This window comes from Pseudorasbora parva, chromosome 25, assembly GCF_024679245.1.
Source record: "Pseudorasbora parva isolate DD20220531a chromosome 25, ASM2467924v1, whole genome shotgun sequence".
Lineage (NCBI taxonomy): Eukaryota > Metazoa > Chordata > Actinopteri > Cypriniformes > Gobionidae > Pseudorasbora > Pseudorasbora parva.
In genome coordinates this window covers 17,125,659-17,149,823 of record NC_090196.1, presented here as the reverse complement: position 1 = coordinate 17,149,823, position 24,165 = coordinate 17,125,659, and the positions used below count along the sequence as shown (strand labels likewise).

General features: G+C 38.6%; 1 protein-coding gene across 10 annotated transcripts in view; it reads right to left on the bottom strand.

Moving 5' to 3' along the window:
• Positions 1–24,165, bottom strand: part of cadps2 (Ca++-dependent secretion activator 2) — a 194,676-nt gene that overhangs the window by 107,022 nt on the left and 63,489 nt on the right. For all 10 annotated transcript variants that reach the window (XM_067436987.1, XM_067436992.1, XM_067436988.1 and 7 more), the window contains exon 3: positions 22,855–23,187. In XM_067436987.1, coding sequence (XP_067293088.1) covers positions 22,855–23,187 — 333 coding nt within the window. The remainder of the gene's footprint in view (positions 1–22,854; positions 23,188–24,165) is intronic.

Sequence of the window (24,165 nt, the reverse complement as noted above, 5' to 3'; positions counted from 1 at the left end):
TGTAAATAATAAACAAAAATGAAGACCATTTGAAAAGGACATATTAAGAATAATGCGCATTCCCCTTCTTTTACCCAGCCATAAGATCTCAGTTAGATGCCAAACGTGCCAATTAAATGTTGGGCTCAACCTGCCTAATTGCACTGATCTGCTAACTGCAATTGCGATGAAAAGAGACGTCCGTGAAGACCACCCACCACATCTCTTTTACTCCTCCTGTCCCCTGGGGAAAGGCTAGTGAAAGATAACGGGAGGGCAAGCCAGTTGGACCATTTTCTATCAACCCCTGACCTTTCTGGGATGTTTTCAAAGAGGCTGATGATGGGATAAAGCCACCTGTGCTCAGGTGATTAAGGTAAAGGGCAAAGGATTAAAGGCACTAAACTGCTAACCGTGATTAGGAAACACAATCGACACAATATGTCATTGTAAAAAGTCGTTCAATTCTGAAAGAAAAGCATCTTGTCCAGGGTTGTTTGTCATTTGTAAGCTCTTAAAGGGTTAGTTCCCTCAAAAATGAAAATGATCCCATAATTTACTCACCCTCAAGCCATCCTAGGTGTATACGACTTTCTTCTTTTAGCCAAACACAAAATTTAAACCCAAAAATGTGCATCCATCATAAAAGTACTCCACCACATGGCTCCAGGGGGGTTAATAAATGCCTTCTGAAGCAAAGTGATGGTTTTTGTAAAAAAAAAAAAAAAAAAGATGACTTCATAAACTGTAATCACTGGCTTTCCAAAACAGCTGTACGACAGTCTAGTTCCAGCGGAAGAGTACCTTTCCTGACGCATGGCGTATTGACGAAAGCAGAGGATAGAGAATGTCTGAGGATTTCCATAAAAGAGAAGGGGAGCTTGAGTTTGTGGCCCAGCCCTATTTGTTTGAACCGCGATTGGGGTATACTCTCACCTAAGCTTACGATACGCCTAAGTCCTACCTCATACGCTAGAATTAGGCTCGCTCGTGAACGTAAGGGCGACCGTTACAGGAAGCTTATAGAGTTCTGGTATAGAGTTATAAAACTTTATAGAGTTATAAAGTTAATATTTATCTTACAAAAACAGATCACTTTACTTCACTTCAGAAATCCTTCATTACCCCCCTGGAGCCGTATAGTACTTTTATGATGGATGGATGCCCTTTTTTGGCTTAAAAAAAGATACCATTCACTGCCATTATAAAGCCAGGATATTTTTAACTGATTATGTTTGGCTGAAAGAAGAATGTTTTGTACATTTAGTATGGCTTGGGGTGAACTACTTTGGGGTGAAGCTTTAAGTTGAGATATAGCCAAAGTGACTTTTGGAATCGACTCCCATTTGGAGCTTGTCTTTGAAGGCCAGTCAATGAATTGCAGTTAAAGTTACTTCTATGATGGCTTCAAGAAAGAGACTGGAAGGTTGCCGATCTTTTCTTTTTTCAAACAACAATTCAATTTTGACCAGGTGTGACTTTGGATAGTCAGGTGCGGCTTATATTCGGGAAAATAAGGTACTGTATTTATTTTCCTCAAATTGTCCACTGTGTAAATGCTATGATGACTACACAATATTTTATTCAGTATTAAGGATATCTTGGACCTTGAATCAATAAATGTAAGATGTGCAACTCCCTTCCATTTATGAAAAAAGGATTTTACACCAAAAAATCTTTTGTGTTCCTCACACAAAAAGCACAAAAAGACTTAAACGATTTGGTCCTTTGGACATTTTCCGAAGGTCTGCTGGGACCAAAACGTTTTGGGACCAAAATATTTTGTCCAAATCATCTGCCAAAGGAATCTGGGAACCAGCAATTAATTTCTGTCCTTTGTAAAAATCTGCTTTGAGGACATTCAGGGAATTTGGCCGATTGTTCTGACATCATACATGTCACAATGTCACAGAACAATGAAAAATCTGTTACTCCGCTTGGTGCTTTGAAAACTCGCAGAATTGTTTCCTGAGATGTTTATTTATAAGAATGATTGTGAAAATCAAAACACAGCTGATAATTATGACTGTTCTTTTCAAAAATGTTTTGTATTGTAAAGTCAGCGATTTAAAAAAAGACACAGAGATTAAGCTGTCATGACCAAACCCCCAGACATTTCATATCTCCGAATAGAACTCAGAGATAAAACTCTCCCATATATGGTTTAAGAGAATCTTGAAAAAGTATCTAGACAATACATGTAATGTTAAGTTTCAAAATGATTTAACATTCTGGCCCTCTTCATTCACAGTCAAAAGTGATCGAAGCCTTGAAATGTAACAAAAATGTATTTTTTTGATTATTATTTAGAATTTTGATGAGATTTTATGATACTATTTGAAGTATCAAATTACTACTATACTATTTGAAGACCCCATTGAAAATAATAATCAATTTTATTCTAATATATTTTTCAATTATTCTCAATCTCTAGAGGATTTTGGGAATACATGTAATACTGGATTTGGATTTATATGTAGACATTCTCAAAGACAACTTTTGGCAAGGTTTAGATTTTTTTTTTTTTTTTTTAAATGTTGATTTGAAATGTCAGTTTTTGCATTCATTTTACTTCAGTCAAACTTTAACCAAGAGGCAACCTCCCGCGATCTCTCTTGAAGCCAATACGGAAGTAATGTAAACTGCAATTCCTCAACTGGCCACTAGAGACAGGCTCCAGAAGGAAGCAGAATCTCATTGAGCTCCATGTTAAAATGCCCATCTTTACAGCAGAATAACACGTTTATAGCCTGGTAAAAAAAAAATTTAATTGAAATTTTTCTGATAAAAAATTAAATGTGCTTTAAATAAATCCCAAATTTGCTCTGGTAGTTTGTAGGGCTGCAATATATTAAGAAATACTACATTTTAATATTTCACATATAAATAAAAAAAAAGGAGTTTAAGAAAATGTATACAATTATTTACTTTACATGTACACTGTACAAATACAATACTAATAATTCTGTTTTATGAAGCATTCTATTAACCTGGGAAGATGGATGTCGTAGCTGGGAATGACATCACACCCAATTTGAGAGTCAGAAAACGAAGATGGACGTGCTCGTCCAGGCAAGCCTTTGTTGTGCTTGATCTTGATTTGCTCTTGTGGAATGCAAATGGCATTTTGCACAGATAACGCTGAAATATCATAGATAGTAATGTGTGCACCACTGAGTTTATTGCGACGCAGACAACAGAAGTGCTAATAAACAATATATTACAACTGTTTCACTACAGGTGATTCGATTCTGAGTTTCCCAGTCGCAACTCCAACTTGAGTGGGCATTCCAGTTAAAAGGTCCTTATGGGAACTAGGAATTTCCCACTTCTGAGGACAAATGAAACGGACCATCAAACTTTTATTTTGACAGAAAACAACAGGGACCCCTTAAAGCTTCTCTTCTGTTAAAGGGTTACTTCAGCGATTAGCATAATAGCTTTGTATCAGTAGAAACCATGGATTATATCCAAATGATTGTGCTGATCCAGTAATCTAGTAGCGGTGGCTTTGGGAATTAGGAGTGGGGCAGCGAAGCATTCTGGGAATTGTTGTCTTTCATCCCCATGAGACAAAAATACATTTCCTGTCTTTTCTCAGTCTAGAAGTCACCAAATTCAAAAATATTTTCATTTTTCTACTACATTAATGACCCAGTTTAAATACAGATTCATCTTCCCAGTGCTGAAGTACCACTTTAAAGCAATTCTCCTTACAAGTTTGGGAAGTTGGTTGGTGCATGTCTTCCCAAAAGTGCGTTAAAGTGACCCAAGCTCAGAGCAGATGCAGAGCCGTGTGGTTTTGCTGTTATTTTAATTTATCATGCAACCCTATAACATCCAGTACTTTCGGAAAAACAAACAAAAATTAAAGCTGCGAGCAGCGATGACGGGCCCAAGCCGGTGGCACCGCCACCCCGGTGGCATCAGCTTAACTGTGCACAGCAGGCCAATAGGCATTTAATATGGGAAAAAATAAATAAAGGGACTATGTCAAAGTCAATTGAATTCACCTCATTAACTGCAGCAACTGGTGCTGCTATGACCAGGAACCACAACACTCACATCTCTGAGATCAATTACATTTTATTCATTAATTTTATGTCAGATGACGTCAAATGTCAATTTCAAATGAGTGCAGAATACTGTCCAAATGCTGAAGTTGTATTATCCTTACACTTCTCTTAAAAATAAATTAAGCCAAATCACAGAGACCGCAACAATGATTTTAATATCAGTGTCAGGTAAGAGTAATATGCGTGCATAAAATTTATGGAATTATTTTATCATTAAATAATTAGTTTAAAGAGGTGTCATACGTGATCTTTGCAAACACAGCACATGACCTTCTTTAAAGCCCATGTTATAGAAAACAATTAAAAGTATTGGGACATCACTTTCAATTATGTGCAAATATATTTTTTTGCAGCTCAAAATTTTGTAAGTTCAGAAGACCAGTATTTAATTAAAGATATAATATATGTTTTTGTTTTTTACTTATTTTTCACAATAAAGTGATATATATTTGTGATAGCCTATGATATGAAAGGGTTAAATTATGAAAACACAAGAGAAAAGGTGACACACACACAGAGTGAGAGAGACCCCCTCCACACACACACACACACACACACACACACACACACACACACACACACACACACACACACACACACACACACACACACACACACACACACACACACATAGTGATCCTAAGAGAGGGAGAGGGAGGGGGGAGGGGGAATGACAGACACAAAATCTAAACAGTGAGAGATCATTGTTTTTATTTCACTGTCTGAAAACACTGTTTTGCAATAACAACAATAGTTTTATCTTCAAAACAGTGTTCCCTAGGACATATCCAACCTGGTTACTAAATAAGGCTACACTTCCAACTTCTGGTTATTCTATATACCGGTAGCTCATTGGTTATCATTTTTGTCCTTAAACATTAATCTTCTCATTTTTAAGTTACACACACCAATTACTTTTTGTTGAAAAAGACAATTAAATGTGTTTTTTCCTTTGTTAGTAATTTTTTTAAATATTTATATGTTTAATAATTATTTGTATTAACACAATTATTTAACTAATTATATAAAACAATATTGTCAATGCCCTACAAATAAACTGGTTTTATACATTTATTTTTTTATTCAAACCCAGAATAATATGTTTTATCCTTTAATGCAGGCCAAAGCACAGCATTGAGAGGTAATCTTTTTAGCGCACACGCACGCACACACACACACACACACACACACACACACACACACACACACACACACACACACACACACACACACACACACACACACACACACACACACACACACACACTCATGTCTGGTTCACTATCTTTCTGGGGACTCATAGACGTAATGGTTTTTATGCTTTACAAACCATATATTCTGTCCTCCTGCCCCTACCCCTAAACCTTCCCATTTCACAAAACTTTCTGCATTTTTACATTTTCAAAAGAACTCATTCTGTATGATTTATAAGCTTTTGTACCCATTGGGACCTCAATTTAGGCCCCTACAGTGACATGTGTCCCCATGAGTCTGTGTGCATTCAGGTTGAAGTCCCCACCAGGCTAGAACAACACACACACACACACACACACACACACACACAGTAGTAATGCTGAAGTATGCTGCAGGCAACTCAAATCAGCTCAGCCCATCCCCCCATCCACAACACCCCCCTTCACCCCCCCACCCCTGCCCCTGCCCCTCACACACACACACACACACACTCATGTCTGGTTCACTATCTTTTTCTGGGGACTCACCATAGATGTAATGGTTTTTATGCTGTACAAACCATATATTCTGTCCTCATACACTGCTCCTACCCCTAAACCTACCCATCACACAACTTTCTGCATTTTCACCTTTTCAAAAGAACTCATTCTGTCTGATTTATGAGCTTTTGTACCCATTGGGAAGTCCCCATGAGTCTGTGTGCATTCAGGTTTAAGTCCCCACCAGGCTAGAAAACCATTCACACACACACACAGAGGTAAGGTTTTTTTGCTTGAAAACTTATACAATATTGCCCTCTACTGGTCATTTAAGTGAGAGCATAAGTGTTGAAAAAAAAAACAAAAAAAAAAACAGTGTGATATAGAGAATAACCAGCAGGTGGGAGTATAGCCTTATTTATGAACCAGGCACTTGTGTTCTTATTTTGTGTTTTTTAGGCTTTTGCTACGGGACCACCGTTTGAGATATCCAATAACCGTTCGCATTTTAGCATCTTCTGTATATTTACTTCATGTTGTCCGAGTTTGGAGGAGATTGAATGAATCGCTTTTGAGGAGAAGGTAAAAACTCAGAGCTCGCTTTGCCACTTCTTGTTATCTTCCAACCAAATTATCTGACTTCCTGTTGGTCAGAGCTAATGACTGTAAATTAGAAAGTTGTCCGGCTCGAAATGTACAATATATATACCGAGTTTGGTGAATGTAGATAAAACTAACCCCCCCACTTTGGACAAAAGTGACACACTTCCTGCTGCCAGTTGGTGGCGCTATAACTTTGACTCACAAAAGTCATATCCATGTGATCGGCCTCTTACAACGAACACACAGCTGAAGTTTCATCAAAATGAATTAATGTATGCAAAAGTTATAACACACTTCCTGTTTCCCTTTTCTCGCCATAAATTTGTCTCTTCGCCACGGCCAAACCGTTTGAGGTATCAAAAAGTTGCTCGCAATTTAGCATCCTCAGTGTCTTGACTTCATGCTGAACGAGTTTGGTGCTGATCGGGTGAATCGTCTAGGAGGAGTATCGCAAATTCCAGAGCATGCGTTTTCCGAACAACCCATAATAGCTCACTTCCTGTTGGGCTGACACATAACTTAGAGCACGAAAGTTGTTCGGCCCGATGAACTCTATATGTGTACCGAGTTTCATATGTGTACGTGAAAGTGTGTTTCATTTATAGACCACGTTTTCAGACCCCACTTTAGGGGGCGCTGTCGAGCCCCCCTGCCACGCCCGGGTCCCAGCCTCAGCCCGGCCCTGATGGCCGCGCATTCTGATGCGTGTGCAAAGTTTCAAGAGTTTTCGAGCATGGGAAGGGCCCCCAAAATGCCCAAATAGTCGGGTTAAAATAATAATAATAATAATAATTAAAGCTGCGAGCAGCGATGACGGGCCCAAGCCGGTGGCACCGCCACCCTGGTGGCATCAGTTTAACTGTGCACAGCAGGCCAATAGGCATTTAATATGGGAAAAAATAAATAAAGGGACTATGTCAAAGTCATTTGAATTCACCTCATTAACTGCAGCAACTGGTGCCGCTATGACCAGGAACCACAACACTCACATCTATGAGATAAAATTACATTTTTAGGGCCCAAGCCCTGAAAGGGCGCAGAGCCCTATTGTTCTTCTAAGGATTATTATTAGGGCCCAAGCCCTGAAAGGGCGAAGAGCCCTATTGTTCTTCTAAGGATTATTATTATTATTATTATCTTTTCGCCTTTTGGGCATTTTTGGGGCCCTTCCCATGCTCGAAAACTCTTGAAACTTTGCACACGCATCGGAATGCGCGGCCAACAGGGTCTGGCAGAGGCCTTTGACCCGGGCGTGGCAGGGGGGCTCAACAGCGCCCCCTTGAAAAACTGGGTCTATATATTAAACACACTTGCACGTACATGTATGAAACTCGGTACACTTATAGATCTCATCGGGCCAAACAACTTCCGCACTCATAGTCATAAGCTTCGCCCAACAGGAAGTGAGCTATTATTGGTTGTTCGGAAAACACATGCTCTGGAATTTGCGATACTCCTCCTAGACGATTCACCCGATCAGCACCAAACTCGGTCAGCATGAAGTCAAGACATTGAGGATGCTAAATTGCGAGCAACTTTTTGATAACTCAAACGGTTTGGCCGTGGCAAAGAGATGAATTTATGGCGAGAAAAGGGAAACAGGAAGTGTGTTATAACTTTTGCATACATTAATTAATTTTGATGAAACTTCAGCTGTGTGTTCGTTATAAGAGGCCGATCACATGGATATGACTTTTGTGAGTCAAAGTTATAGCGCCACCAACTGGCAGTGGGAAGTGTCACTTTTGTCCAAAGCGGGGGGTTAGTTTTATCTACATTCACCAAACTCGGTATATATATTGTACTTTTCGAGCCGGACAACTTTCTAATTTACAGTCATTAGCTCTGACCAACAGGAAGTCAGATAATTTGGTTGGAAGATAACACAAAGTGGAAAGCGAGCTCTGAGTTTTTACCTTCTCCTCAAAAGCGATTCATTCAATCTCCTCCAAACTCGGACAACATGAAGTAAATATACAGAAGATGCTAAAATGCGAACGGTTATTGGATATCTCAAACGGTGTTCCCGTAGCAAAAGCCTAAAAAACACAAAATAAGCACACAAGTGCCTGGTTCATAAATAAGGCTATACTCCCACCTGCTGGTTATTCTATATATCACACTGGCTGTTTTTCTGTTTTTTTTTCCTGTTTTTTCAACACTTATACTCTCCCTTAAATGACCAGTAGAGGGCAATATTGTATAAGTTTTCAAGCAAAAAACCTTGCCTGTGTGTGTGTGTGTGAATGGTTTTCTAGTCTGGTGGGGACTTAAACCTGAATGCACACAGACTCATGGGGACTTCCCAATGGGTACAAAAGCTTATAAATCATACAGAATGAGTTCTTTTGAGGAAAGTTTTGTGTGATGGGTAGGTTTAGGGGCAGGAGCAGTGTAGGAGGACAGAATATATGGTTTGTACAGCATAAAAACCATTACGTCTATGAGTCCCCAGAAAGATAGTGAACCAGACATGAGTGTGTGTATGTGTGTGTGTTTGTGGGTGGGTGTGTGTGTTGTGGATGGGGGATGGTGGATGGGCTTAACTGATAAGAGTTGCCTGCAGCATACTTCAGCATTACTACTGTGTGTGTGTGTGTGTGTGTGTGTGTGTGTGTGTGTGTGTGTGTGTGTGTGTGTGTGTGTGTGTGTGTGTGTGTGTGTGTGTGTGTGCGTGTGTGTGTGTTCTTTTTTTTAGCCTGGTGGGGACTTCAACCTGAATGCACACAGACTCATGGGGACACGTGTCACTGATTTATACAGTGTGTGTGTGTGTGTGTGTGTGTGTGTGTGTGTGTGTGTGTGTGTGTGTGTGTGAGCCACTCTTCTGTCTAAAAAGATTACCTCCCAATGCTGTGCTTTGGCCTGCATTAAAGGATAAAACATTTTATTCTGGGTTTGAATAAAAAAAATAATGTATAAAACCAGTTTATTTGTAGGGCTTTGACAATATTGTTTTATATAATTAGTTAAATAATTGTGTTAATACAAATAAATATTAATAGAAAAATATAAATATAAAAAAACATTACTAACAAAAGAAAAAAACACATTTAATTGTCTTTTGAAACTTTTCCCCACAGTTTAGACTTTACTATTATTGTTTTGCTGAAAATCATGTTTAATCTAAATCTCACTTTGCCTCTCTCTCTCTCTCTCTCTCTCTCTCTCTCTCTCTCTCTCTCTCTCTGTGTGTGTGTGTGTGTGTGTGTGTGTGTGTGTGTGTGTTTGTAGGGGGATGGTGCCAGCTTCATTTTGATTGTGAAAAGATTAGCTCATTGCTGTGTGCTTTGGCAAGCATTAAAGGATAAAAAAATATATTATTCTGGGTTACAATAAAATTATAGAACCAGTTAATTTGTAACAATAGAAAAAACACATTTGAGTTTCCTTTTCAAACAATGAAGTTTGTGTAACCTAAGCAGATTAATGCCTTTTATTTGTGGACGAAAATGAGAGCAAATGATATAGAATAACAAGAAGGTGGGAGTATAGCCTTAGTTATGAACCAGGTTGGATATGTCCTTGAGAACACAGTTTTAAACATAAAACTATTGTTATTGCAAAACAGTGTTTCCAGACAGTGAAGAAGAAAAAAAAAACTTTCTCCCACTGTTTAGATTATTATTTTTTTGTTTCTTTCAAATCTTGTTTCTTTCGGAATTAGACTCTGTCTCTCTGTCTGTCGTTCCCCTCCCCCCTCACTCTCCCTCTCTGAATTTCACTCTGTTTGGGTTGTTTGTGTGTGTGTGTGTGTGTGTGTGTGTGTGTGTGTGTGTGTGTGTGTGTGTGTGTGTGTGTGTGTGTGTGTGTGTGTGTGTGTGTGTCACCTTGTCTCTTGATTGTCATAATTTAAACCTTCATATCACAAATAACTATCACTTTAGTGTGAAAAATAAGTTTAAAAAAAAACAAAAAATATACTATATCTTTAATTAAATACTGGCCTTTTGAACTTACAACATTTTGAGCTGCAAAATATACATTTGCACATAATTGAAAGTGACCCATTATATCCTAATACATAAAAAAAAAAAATCTATATTTAAATTTCATAATAGGTGTGGCTTGTGGTCATAGGGGTACCAGCTGCCGTGATACATGTGGCATATTAGAGCAATTTTCAAATATTCTCCTGTTTAAATGCATATTGCCTGTCGTGCACATTCTCAGCGGTATAAAAACATGCTGCATGTTTTAGAGAGGTCGACTTTGACCAGTAAATATGGCATATTCAGATGACTTTGATATCGTTATTTTAAATTTAATTACATTTAAACATTTAAAAGTGGCTGTTTATAATACACTTCCATAAAATGTATGCAGTCATATTCCTCTTACCTGACACTGATATTAAAATAATTTTTGCGGTTTCTGTGATTTGGCTTTATTTTTTTTATTTATTTTTTTTTTAAAATATTGAATGCCACACATATTGAAATAAAAACAAGCATGCTTTTTGCTGCATAAAATTGGTGAACAATCACAAGCTACGGTAGGTCAAAAACACATAAAGAGAAGTGTAAGGATAATACAACTTCAGCATTTGGACAGTGTTCTGCACTCATTTTGAAATTGACATTTGACATCATCTGACATAAAATTAATGAATAAAATGTAATTGATCTCAGAGATGTGACTGTTGTGGTTCCTGGTTATAGCAGCACCAGTTGCTGCAGTTAATGAGGTGAATTCAAATGACTTTGACATAGTCCCTTTATTTATTTTTTCCCATATTAAATGCCTATTGCCTGCTGTGCACAGTTAAGCTGATGCCACCGGGGTGGCGGTGCCCCCGGCTTGGGCCCGTCATCGCTGCTCGCAGCTTTAATTATTATTATTATTATTATTTTAACCCGACTATTTGGGCATTTTTGGGGCCCTTCCCATGCTCGAAAACTCTTGAAACTTTGCACACGCATCAGAATGCGCGGCCATCAGGGCCGGGCTGAGGCTGGGACCCGGGCGTGGCAGGGGGGCTCGACAGCGCCCCCTAAAGTGGGGTCTGAAAACATGGTCTATAAATCAAACACACTTGCACGTACATATATGAAACTCGGTACACATATAGAGCTCATCGGGCCGAACAACTTTCGTGCTCTAAGTTATGTGTCAGCCCAACAGGAAGTGAGCTATCATGGGTTGTTCGGAAAACGCATGCTGTGGAATTTGCGATACTCCTCCTAGACGATTTACCCGATCAGCACCAAACTCAGTCAGCATGAAGTCAAGACATTGAGGATGCTAAATTGCAAGCAACTTTTTGATATCTCAAACGGTTTGGCCGTGGCGAAGAGACGAATTTATGGCGAGAAAAAGGAAACAGGAAGTGTGTTATAACTTTTGCATACATTAATTCATTTTGATGAAACTTCAGCTGTGTGTTCGTTGTAAGAGGACGATCACATGGATATGACTTTTGTGAGTCAAAGTTATAGCGCCACCAACTGGCAGCAGGAAGTGTCACTTTTGTCCAAAGTGGGGGGTTAGTTTTATCTGCAGTCACCAAACTCGGTATATATATTGTACTTTTCGAGCTGGACAACTTTCTAATTTACAGTCATTAGCTCTGACCAACAGGAAGTCAGATAATTTGGTTGGAAGATAACACAAAGTGGAAAGCGAGCTCTGAGTTTTTACCTTCTCCTCAAAAGCGATTCATTCAATCTCCTCCAAACTCAGACAACATGAAGTAAATATACAGAAGATGCTAAAATGCGAACGGTTATTGGATATCTCAAACGGTTTTCCCTTAGTAAAAGCCTAAAAAAGACCAAATTGGGACACAAGTAATGGTTCATAAATAAGGCTATACTCCCACCTGCTGGTTATTCTATATATCACACTGTGTTTTTTTCTGTTTTTTTTCTTCTGTTTTTTCAACACTTATGCACTCCCTTAAATGACCAGTAGAGGGCAATATTGTATAAGTTTTCAAGCAAAAAAACCTTGCCTCTGTGTGTGTGTGTGAATGGTTTTCTAGCCTGGTGGGGACTTAAACCTGAATGCACACAGACTCATGGGGACTTCCTAATGGGTACAAAAGCTTATAAATCAGACAGAATGAGTTCTTTTGAAAATGTAAAAATGCAGAAAGTTTTGTGTGATGGGTTGGTTTAGGGGCAGGGGCAGTGTAGGGGGACAGAATATGGTTTGTACAGCATAAAAACCATTATGTCTATGCTGAGTCCCCAAAAAGATAGTGAACCAGACATGAGTGTGTGTGTGTATGTGTGTGTGTGTGTGTGTGTGGGTGGGTTTGTGTGTGTGTGTGTGTGTGTGTGTGTGTGTGTGTGTGTGTGTGTGTGTGTGTCTGTGTTGTGGATGGGGGATGGTGGATTGGCTTAACTGATAAAAGTTGCCTGCAGCATACTTCAGCATTACTACTGTGTGTGTGTGTGTGTGTGTGTGTGTGTGTGTGTGTGTGTGTGTGTGTGTGTGTGTGTGTGTGTGTGTGTGTGTGTGTGTGTTCTTTTTAGCCTGGTGGGGACTTCAACCTGAATGCACACAGACTCATGGGGACACGTGTCACTGATTTCTACAGTGTGTGTGTGTGTGTGTGTGTGTGTGTGTGAGAGCCACTCTTCTGTCTAAAAAGATTACCTCTCAATACTGTGCTTTGGCCTGCATTAAAGGATTAAACACATTATTCTGGGTTTGAATAAAAAAATTAATGTATAAAACCAGTTTATTTGTAGGGCATTGACAATATTGTTTTATATAATTAGTTAAATAATTGTGTTAATACAAATAATTATTAATAAAAATATATAAATATAAAAAAAAACATTACTAACAAAAGAAAAAACACATTTTATTGTCTTTAAAAAAATAAAATAAAAATAAGTAGTGTGTGTAACTTAAAAAATGAGAAGATTAATGCCTTTTGTTTAAGAACAAAAAAAAGAGGACCAATGATCTACCGGTATATAGAATAACCAGAAGGTGGAAGTGTAGCCTTATTTAGTAACCAGTTTGGATATGTCCTAGGGAACACTGTTTTGAAGATAAAACTATTGTTGTTATTGCAAAACAGTGTTTTCAGACAGTGAAATAAAAACAATGTTCTCTCACTGTTTAGATTTTGTGTCTGTCATTCCCCTCCCCCCTCACTCTCCCTCTCTCAGGATCACTCTGTGTGTGTGTGCGTGTGTGTGTGTGTGTGTGCGTGTGTGTGTGTGTGTTTGTGTGTGTAGGGGGTCTCTCACTCTGTGTGTGTGTCACCTTGTCTCTTGTTTTTCATAATTTAACCCTTTCATACCATAGGCTATCACAAATATCTATCACTTTATTGTGAAAAATAAGTAAAAAAAAAAAACATATATTATATCATTAATTAAATACTGGTCTTCTAAACTTACAAAATTTTGAGCTGCAAAAAATACATTTGCTCATAATTGAAAGTGATATCCTAATACTTTTAATTGTTTTCTATAACATGGGCTTTAAAGAAGGTCATGTGCTGTGTTTGCAAAGATCACGTATGACACCTCTTTAAACTAATTATTTATTAATAGAATTCAAATGAATTAAAAAATTAAATTTCACATGATTTTATAAAAGTGGCTGTTTATAATAAACTTCCATAAATTATATGCACGCATATTACTCTTACCTGACACTGATATTAAAATCATTGTTGCGGTCTCTGTGATTTGGCCTAATTTATTTTTAAGAGAAGTGTAAGGATAATATAACTTCAGCATTTGGACAGTATTCTGCACTCATTTTGAAATTGACATTTGACATCACCTGACATAAAATTAATGAATAAAATGTAATTGATCTCAGAGATGTGAGTTTTGTGGTTCCTGGTCATAGCAGCACCAGTTGCTGCAGTTAATGAGGTGAATTCAAATGACTTTGACAAAGTCCCTTTATTTATTTTTTCCCATATTAAATGCCTATTGGCCTGCTGTGCACAGTTAAGCTGATGCCACCGGGGTGGCGGTGCCCCCGGCTTGGGCCCGTCATCGCTGCTCGCAGCTTTAATATTCATTAATTTTATGTCAGATGACGTCAAATGTCAATTTCAAAATGAGTGCAGAATACTGTCCAAATGCTGAAGTTGTATTATCCTTACACTTCTCTTAAAAATAAATTAAGCCAAATCACAGAGACCGCAACAATGATTTTAATATCAGTGTCAGGTAAGAGTAATATCCGTGCATAAAATTTATGGAAGTTTATTATAAACAGCCACTTTTATAAGATCATGTGAAAAAAATTTTTTTATCCATTTGAATTCTATCAATAAATAATTAGTTTAAAGAGGTGTCATACATGATCTTTGCAAACACAGCACATGACCTTCTTTAAAGCCCATGTTATAGAAAAGTATTTAGGATATCACTTTCAATTATGTGCAAATGTATTTTTTGCAGCTCAAAATTTTGTAAGTTCACAAGACCAGTATTTAATTAAAGATATAATATATGTTTTTGTTTTACTTATTTTTCACAATAAAGTGATAGATATTTGTGATAGCCTATGATATGAAAGGGTTAAATTATGAAAAAACAAGAGACAAGGTGACACACACACAGAGAGAGAGAGTGAGAGAGACCCCCCCCCCCCCCCACACACACACACAGAGTGAGAGAGATCCCCTCCACACACACACACATAGAGTGATCCTGAGAGGGGGGGGGGGGGTGACAGAGACACAAAATCAAACCAATAGCTTATTGGTTCTCATTTTTGTCCTTAAACAAAAGGCATTAATCTTCTAATTTTTAAGTTACACTACTTTTTTTTTTTTTAAAGACACTCAAATGTGTTTTTTCCTTTGTTAGTAATGTTTTTTTATATTTATATATTTTTTATTAATAATTATTTGTATTTACACAAATATTTAGCTAATTATATAAAACAATATTGTCAATGCCCTACAAATAAACTGGTTTTATACATTTATTTTTTTATTCAAACCCAGAATAATATGTTTTATCCTTTAATGCAGGCCAAAGCACAGCATTGAGAGGTAATCTTTTTAGACAGAAGAGTGGCACACACACACAGACACACACACACACACACACACTGTAGAAATCAGTGACACATGTCCCCATGAGTCTGTGTGCATTCAGGTTGAAGTCCCCACCAGGCTAGAAAAAAATAACACACACACATACACACACACACACACACACACACACACGCACACACACGCACACACACGCACACACACGCACACACACACACACAGTAGTAATGCTGAAGTATGCTGCAGGCAACCCTTATAAGCTCAGCCCATCCCCCCGATCCCCCCCCCCCCTCCTCCCAACACACACACACACACACACAGACTCATGCCTGGTTCACTCTTTTTGGGGACTCAAGCATAGACGTAATGGTTTTTATGCTGTACAAACCATATATTCTGTCCTCCTACACTGCCCCTCACAGGAAACTTTCTGCATTTTCACATTTTCAAAGTAACTCATTCTGTCTGATTTATAAGCTTTTGTACCCACTGGGACGTCCCCATGAGTCTGTGTGCATTCAGGTTTTAGTCCCCACCAGGCTAGAAAACCATTCACACACACACACACAGAGGCAAGGTTTTTTGCTTGAAAACTTATACAATATTGCCCTCTACTGGTCATTTAAGGGAGAGCATAAGTGTTGAAAAAACAAAAAACAAAAAAACCAGTGTGATATGTAGAATAACCAGCAGGTGGGAGTATAGCCTTATTTATGAACCAGGCACGTGTGTGCTTATTTTGTGTTTTTTAGGCTTATGCTAAGGGAAAACCGTTTGAGATATCCAATAACCGTTCGCATTTTCGCATCTTCTGTATATTTACTTCATGTTGTCCGAGTTTGGAGGAGATTGAATGAATCGCTTTTGAGGAGAAGGTAAAAACTCAGAGCTCGCTTTCCACTTTGTGTTATCTTCCAACCAAATTATCTGACTTCCTGTTGGTCAGAGCTAATGACTGTAAATTAGAAAGTTGTCCGGCTCGAAAAGTACAATATATATACCGAGTTTGGTGAATGTAGATAAAACTAACCCCCCGCTTTGGACAAAAGTGACACTTCCTGCTGCCAGTTGGTGGCGCTATAACTTTGACTCACAAAAGTCATATCCATGTGATCGGCCTCTTATAACGAACACACAGCTGAAGTTTCATCAAAATGAATTAATGTATGCAAAAGTTATAACACACTTCCTGTTTCCCTTTTCTCGCCATAAATTCGTCTCTTCGCCACGGCCAAACCGTTTGAGATATCAGAAAGTCGCTTGCATTTTAGCATCCTCAGTGTCTTGACTTCATGCTGACCGAGTTTGGTGCTGATCGGGTGAATCGTCTAGGAGGAGTATCGCAAATTCCAGAGCGTGCGTTTTCCGAACAACCCATAATAGCTCACTTCCTGTTGGGCTGACGCATAACTTAGAGCACGAAAGTTGTTTGGCCCGATGAGCTCTATATGTGTACCGAGTTTCATATATGTACGTGAAAGTGTGTTTGATTTATAGACCACGTTTTCAGACCCCACTTTAGGGGGCGCTGTCGAGCCCCACTGCCACGCCCGGGTCCCAGCCTTAGCCCGGCCCTGATGGCCGCGCATTCTGATGCGTGTGCAAAGTTTCAAGAGTTTTCGAGCATGGGAAGCGCCTCGAAAATGCCCAAATAGTCGGGTTAAAATAATAATAATAATAATAATTAAAGCTGCGAGCAGCGATGACGGGCCCAAGCCGGGGGCACCGCCACCCCGGTGGCATCAGCTTAACTGTGCGCAGCAGGCCAATAGGCATTTAATATGGGAAAAAATAAATAATGGGACTATGTCAAAGTCATTTGAATTCACCTCATTAACTTCAGCAATTGGTGCTGCTATGACCAGGAACCACAACAGTCACATCTCTGAGATCAATTACATTTTATCCATTAATTTTATGTCAGATGATGTCAAATGTCAATTTCAAAATGAGTGCAGAATACTGTCCAAATGCTGAAGTTGTATTATCCTCACACTTCTCTTAAAAATAAATTAAGCCAAATCACAGAGACCGCAACAATGATTTTAATATCAGTGTCAGGTAAGAGTAATATGCGTGCATATTATTTATGGAAGTTTATAATAAACAGCCACTTTTATAAAATCATGTGAAATTTAATTTTTTAATCCATTTGAATTCTATCAATAAATAATTAGTTTAAAGAGGTGTCATACGTGATCTTTGCAAACACAGCACATGACCTTCTTTAAAGCCAATGTTAAAGACAACAATTAAAAGTATTAGGATATCACTTTCAATTATGTGCAAATGTATTTTTTGCAGCTCAAAATATTGTAAGTTCAGAAGACCAGTATTATATATATAATACATTTTTTTAAACTTATTTTTCACAATAAAGTCATAGATATTGCTGATAGCAATTATGATATGAAAGGGTTAAATTATGAAAAACAAGAGAGAAGGTGACACAGACAGAGTGAGAGAGACCCCCTCCACACACACACACACACACACACACACACACACACATACACACACACACACACACAGAGTGATCCTGAGGAGGGGGGGGGGGGGGGTAACTAATTATATAAAACAATATTGTCAATGCCCTACAAATAAACTGGTTTTATACATTTATTTTTTTATTCAAACCCAGAATAATATGTTTAATCCTTTAATGCAGGCCAAAGCACAGCATTGAGAGGTAATTGTTTTAGACAGAAGAGTGGCTCACACACACACACACACACACACACACACACACACACACACAGTAGAAATCAGTGACACGTGTCCCCATGAGTCTGTGTGCATTCAGGTTGAAGTCCCCACCAGGCTAGAAAAAATAACACACACACACACACACACACACACACACACACACACACACACACACACAAGTAATGCTGAAGTATGCTGCAGGCAACCCTTATCAGCTAAGCTCAGCCCATCCACCATCCCCCCCCCCTCCCAACACACACACACACACACACACACACACACACACACACACACACACACACACACACACACACACACACACACACACACACACACACACACACTCATATCTGGTTCACTATCTTTTTGGGGACTCACCATAGACGTAATGGTTTTTATGCTGTACAAAACATTAATTCTGTCCCCCTACACTGCCCCTGCCCCTAAACCTACCCATCACACAACTTTCTGCATTTTCACCTTTTCAAAGTAACTCATTCTGTCTGATTTATAAGTTTTTTAAACCCATTGGGAAGTCCCCATGAGTCTGTGTGCATTCAGGTTTAAGTCCCCACCAGGCTAGAAAACCATTCACACACACACACAGAGGCAAGGTTTTTTTGCTTGAAAACTTATACAATATTGTCCTCTACTGGACATTTAAAGGAGAGCATGTTTTGAAAAAAAACAAAAAAAAAAACAGTGTGATATATAGAATAACCAGCAGGTGGGAGTATAGCCTTATTTATGAACCAGGCACTTGTGTTCTTATTTTGTGTTTTTTAGGCTTTTGCTACGGGACCACCGTTTGAGATATCCAATAACCGTTCGCATTTTAGCATCTTCTGTATATTTACTTCATGTTGTCCGAGTTTGGAGGAGATTGAATGAATCGCTTTTGAGGAGAGGGTAAAAACTCAGAGCTCGTTTTCGACTTCTTGTTATCTTCCAACCAAATTATCTGACTTCCTGTTGGTCAGAGCTAATGACTGTAAATGAGAAAGTTGTCCGGCTCGAAAAGTACAATATATATACCGAGTTTGGTGAATGTAGATAAAACTAACCCCCCACTTTGGACAAAAGTGACACTTCCTGCTGCCAGTTGGTGGCGCTATAACTTTGACTCACAAAAGTCATATCCATGTGATCGGCCTCTTACAACGAACACACAGCTGAAGTTTCATCAAAATGAATTAATGTATGCAAAAGTTATAACACACTTCCTGTTTCCCTTTTCTCGCCATAAATTCGTCTCTTCGCCACGGCCAAACCGTTTCAGATATCAAAAAGTTGCTCGCAATTTAGCATCCTCAGTGTCTTTACTTCCTGCTGACCGAGTTTGGTGCTGATCGGGTGAATCGTCTAGGAGGAGTATCGCAAATTCCAGAGCATGCGTTTTCCGAACAACCCATAATAGCTCACTTCCTGTTGGGCTGACACATAACTTAGAGCACGAAAGTTGTTTGGCCCGATGAGCTCTATATGTGTACCGAGTTTCATATATGTACGTGAAAGTGTGTTTGATTTATAGACCACGTTTTCAGACCCCACTTTAGGGGGCGCTGTTGAGCCCCCCTGCCACGCCCGGGTCCCAGCCTTAGCCCGGCCCTGATGGCCGCGCATTCTGATGCGTGTGCAAAGTTTCAAGAGTTTTCGAGCATGGGAAGGGCCCCAAAAATGCCCAAATAGTCGCGTAAAAAAATAATAAATAATAACAAAAAAAAATAATCCTTAGAAGAACAATAGGGCTCTGCGCCCTTTCAGGGCTTGGGCCCTAATTAAAGCTGCGAGCAGCGATGACGGGCCCAAGCCGGTGGCACCGCCACCCCGATGGCATCAGCTTAACTGTGCACTGCAGGCCAATAGGTAATTAATGGGAAAAAATAAATAAAGGGACTATGTCAAAGTCATTTGAATTCACCTCATTAACTGCAGCAACTGGTGCTGCTATGACCAGGAACCACAACAGTCACATCTATGAGATCAATTACATTTTATTCATTCATTTTATGTCAGGTGATGTCAAATGTCAATTTCAAAATGAGTGCAGAATACTGTCCAAATGCTGAAGTTGTATTATCCTTACACTTCTCTTAAAAATAAATTAAGCCAAATCACAGAGACCGCAACAATGATTTTAATATCAGTGTCAGGTAAGAGTAATATGCGTGCATATAATTTATGGAAGTTTATTATAAACAGCCACTTTTATAAGATCATGTGATTTTTTTTTTTTATCCATTTGAATTCTATCAATAAATAATTAGTTTAAAGAGGTGTCATATGTGATCTTTGCAAACACAGCGCATGACCCATGTTACAGAAAAAAATTAAAAAGTATTAGGATATCACTTTCAATTATGTGCAAATGTATTTTTTTGCAGCTCAAAATTTTGTAAGTTCAGAAGACCAGTATTTAATTAAAGATATAATATATGTTTTTGTTTTACAAATAGATATTTGTGATAGCCTATGATATGAAAGGGTTAAATTATGAAAAAACAAGAGGCAAGGCGACACACACACAGAGTGAGAGAGACCCCCTACACACACACACACACACACACACACGCACGCACACACACAGAGTGATCCTGAGAGAGGGAGAGGGGGGGTAATTTTTTTTATATTTATATTTTTTTAATTATAATTATTTGTATTACCACAATTATTTAACTAATTATATAAAACAATATTGTCAATGCCCTACAAATAAACTTGTTTTATACATTTATTTTTTTATTCAAACCCAGAATAATATGTTTAATCCTTTAATGCAGGCCAAAGCACAGCATTGAGAGGTAATCTTTTTAGACAGAAAAGTGTCTCTCTCTCTCTCTCTCTCTCTCTCTCTCTCTCTCTCTCTCTCTCTCTCTCTCTCTCTCTCTCTCTCTCACACACACACACACACACACACACACACACACACACACACACACACACACACACACACACAGACACAGACACACTGTAGTAAGCTGAAGGTAGAAATCAGCCCCCCCACCTCTCCACACACACACACACAAACATACAGTAGTAAGCTGCAGGTAGAAATCAGCCCCCCTCCCTCTCTCTCCACACACACACACACACACACACACACACACACACACACACACACACACACACACACACACACACACACACACACTGTAGTAAGCTGAAGGTAGAAATCAGCCCCCCTCCCTCTCTCTCCACACACACACACACACACACACACACACACACACACACACACGTCTGGTTCACTATCTTTTTGGGGACTCAGCATAGACGTAATGGTTTTTATGCTGTACAAACCATATATTCTGTCCTCCTACACTGCTCCTACCCCTAAACCTACCCATCACACAACTTTCTGCATTTTCACATTTTTAAAAGAACTCATTCTGTCTGATTTATAAGCTTTTGTACCCATTGGGAAGTCCCCATGAGTCTGTGTGCATTCAGGTTTAAGTCCCCACCAGGCTAGAAAACCATTCACACACACACACACACAGAGGCAAGTTTTTTTGCTTGAAAACTTATACAATATTGCCCTCTACTGGTCATTTAAGGGAGAGCATAAGTGCTGAAAAAACAGGGGAAAAAAAACAGAAAAAAAAGTGTGATTATATAGAATAACCAGCAGGTGGGAGTATAGCCTTATTTATGAACCAGGCACTTGTGTGCTTATTTTGTCTTTTTTAGGCTTTTGCTACGGGAAGACCGTTTGAGATATCCAATAACCGTTCGCATTTTAGCATCTTCCGTATATTTACTTCATGTTGTCCGAGTTTGGAGGAGATTGAATGAATCGCTTTTGAGGAGAAGGTAAAAACTCAGAGCTCACTTTCGACTTCTTGTTATCTTCCAACCAAATTATCTGACTTCCTGTTGGTCAGAGCTAATGACTGTAAATTAGAAAGTTGTCCGGCTCGAAAAGTACAATATATATACCGAGTTTGGTGAATGTAGATAAAACGAACCCCCCACTTTGGACAAAAGTGACACTTCCTGCTGCCAGTTGGTGGCGCTATAACTTTGACTCACAAAAGTCATATCCATGTGATCGGCCTCCTACAACGAACACACAGCTGAAGTTTCATCAAAATGAATTAATGTATGCAAAAGTTATAACACACTTCCTGTTTCCCTTTTCTCGCCATAAATTCATCTCTTCGCTACGGCCAAACCGTTTGAGATATCAAAAAGTTGCTCGCAATTTAGCATCCTCAGTGTCTTGACTTCATGCTGACCGAGTTTGGTGCTGATCGGATCAATCGTCTAGGAGGAGTATCGCAAATTCCAGAGCATGCGTTTTCCGAACAACCCATAATAGCTCACTTCCTGTTAGGCTGACACATAACTTAGAGCACGAAAGTTGTTCGGCCCGATGAGCTCTATATGTGTACCGAGTTTCATATATGTATGTTCAAACGTTTTTGATTTATGGACCAAGTCAAATATCGCATTCAAGGGGGCGCTGTCGAGCTCCCCTGCCACGCCCGGGTACCATCTATAGCCCGGCCCTGATGGCCGCGCATTCTGATGCGTGTGCAAAGTTTCAAGAGTTTTCGAGCATGGGAAGGGGCCCAAAAATGCCTGTATAGTCGTAAAAAAAAGAAAAAGAAAAAAAAAAAGAACTCTAAAGAAAACAATAGGGCTCTGCGCCCTTTCAGGGCTTGGGCCCTAATAATAATAATCCTTAGAAGAACAATAGGGCTCTGCGCCCTTTCAGGGCTTGGGCCCTAATAATAATAATCCTTAGAAGAACAATAGGGCTCTGCGCCCTTTCAGGGCTTGGGCCCTAAAAATCATCACAGACCCTTAAAACTCAGCTACTACTGACCTGAAGGGCATTGTAGAGCAGCTGATGTTCAAACTTCTTGATCCCCAGGATCTGCTGAAACATCTCATAAAGCTGCTCCTTGCTGAGGATGAGTTCGGACACAGCGCTGAAGGGCATGCGTCCCTGCGGCCGCCGCTGGTCCTCTTCTCCTTTGTAGATGGCGTCATATTTAGTGATCCAGGAGCTGAGGACAGTCTCTTTGCTCAAGCCGTCGATCTCGGGCAGGCTGCGCACCCGGCGCTCTATGTTCTTCTTGAAGACCTCGCGGAAGTCACTGGCAGAACAGCCTCCACTCTGGACCATGCGGGCCACTCGCTCGCTCTTCAGAAAGCCCTGTCGGAAGAAACGGACCGGGTGAATCCATCGCTACATTATGTTGAATACTGCAAAGCTTTTCATATCAAGTATTACTAAGAGATACTTTGAGATACTGAGATTATTAAGTCAATGTATTTGATCTGTGCATTAGTTCTTAAAGTGATAGCAGCCTAATATTTCAGCTGTTGTCTGTCATTAAGGACAAACAATAAACAATAAAGGATCATTGACTGAATGTGATCTTGATGAAAAAAGCTTTAATAAGGAATAATATATATATATATATATATATATATATATATATATATATATATATATATATATATATATATATATTTAATGTGTACAGCAAGAATAAATGTACTTATGTTATATATTTTACATTTGATTATTCCATTTTTTGTTGTAGTTGTAGGTTGTATTAATTATCCGAAATAGCACTGTTAGTACATCTTCCTGAAAACCTTTAACCAGTTTATTCTTTCTGTTTTGTTTATTTGTCTATTTTGTTTGTAATTAGTTTCTTTGTTCTTATGGTATTGTATTGACTATTTACTTGTCTTACATACTTATTTTACATTAATAACCTAGTATTAGTTTTTGCTAAAGCAGCAATAATTGTGAAATTTCACTGATATTTAAAATTATTCATATCGTGAAATAAAACTTATCGCCCACCAATAATTGTGTTAAATAAATGTGACTTTAAAATTAAACAAAATAATTGTGATATTCATCGCATAAAATGAATACACCCATGATATAAAGAAAATGTTTTTAATTTCTTAATTAAAATAAATGTTTGTTATTAGTGCCATCAAACGATTAAATCAAATTAAAATAAGTTTGTTTACATAATTACACACAGTACGCACACACACACACACACACACACACATATATATATATATATATATATTATGTAAATATAAATACACACACGCATGTATATATTTAAGAAAAATCTGTTTTGTTTATATATAAATATTTATA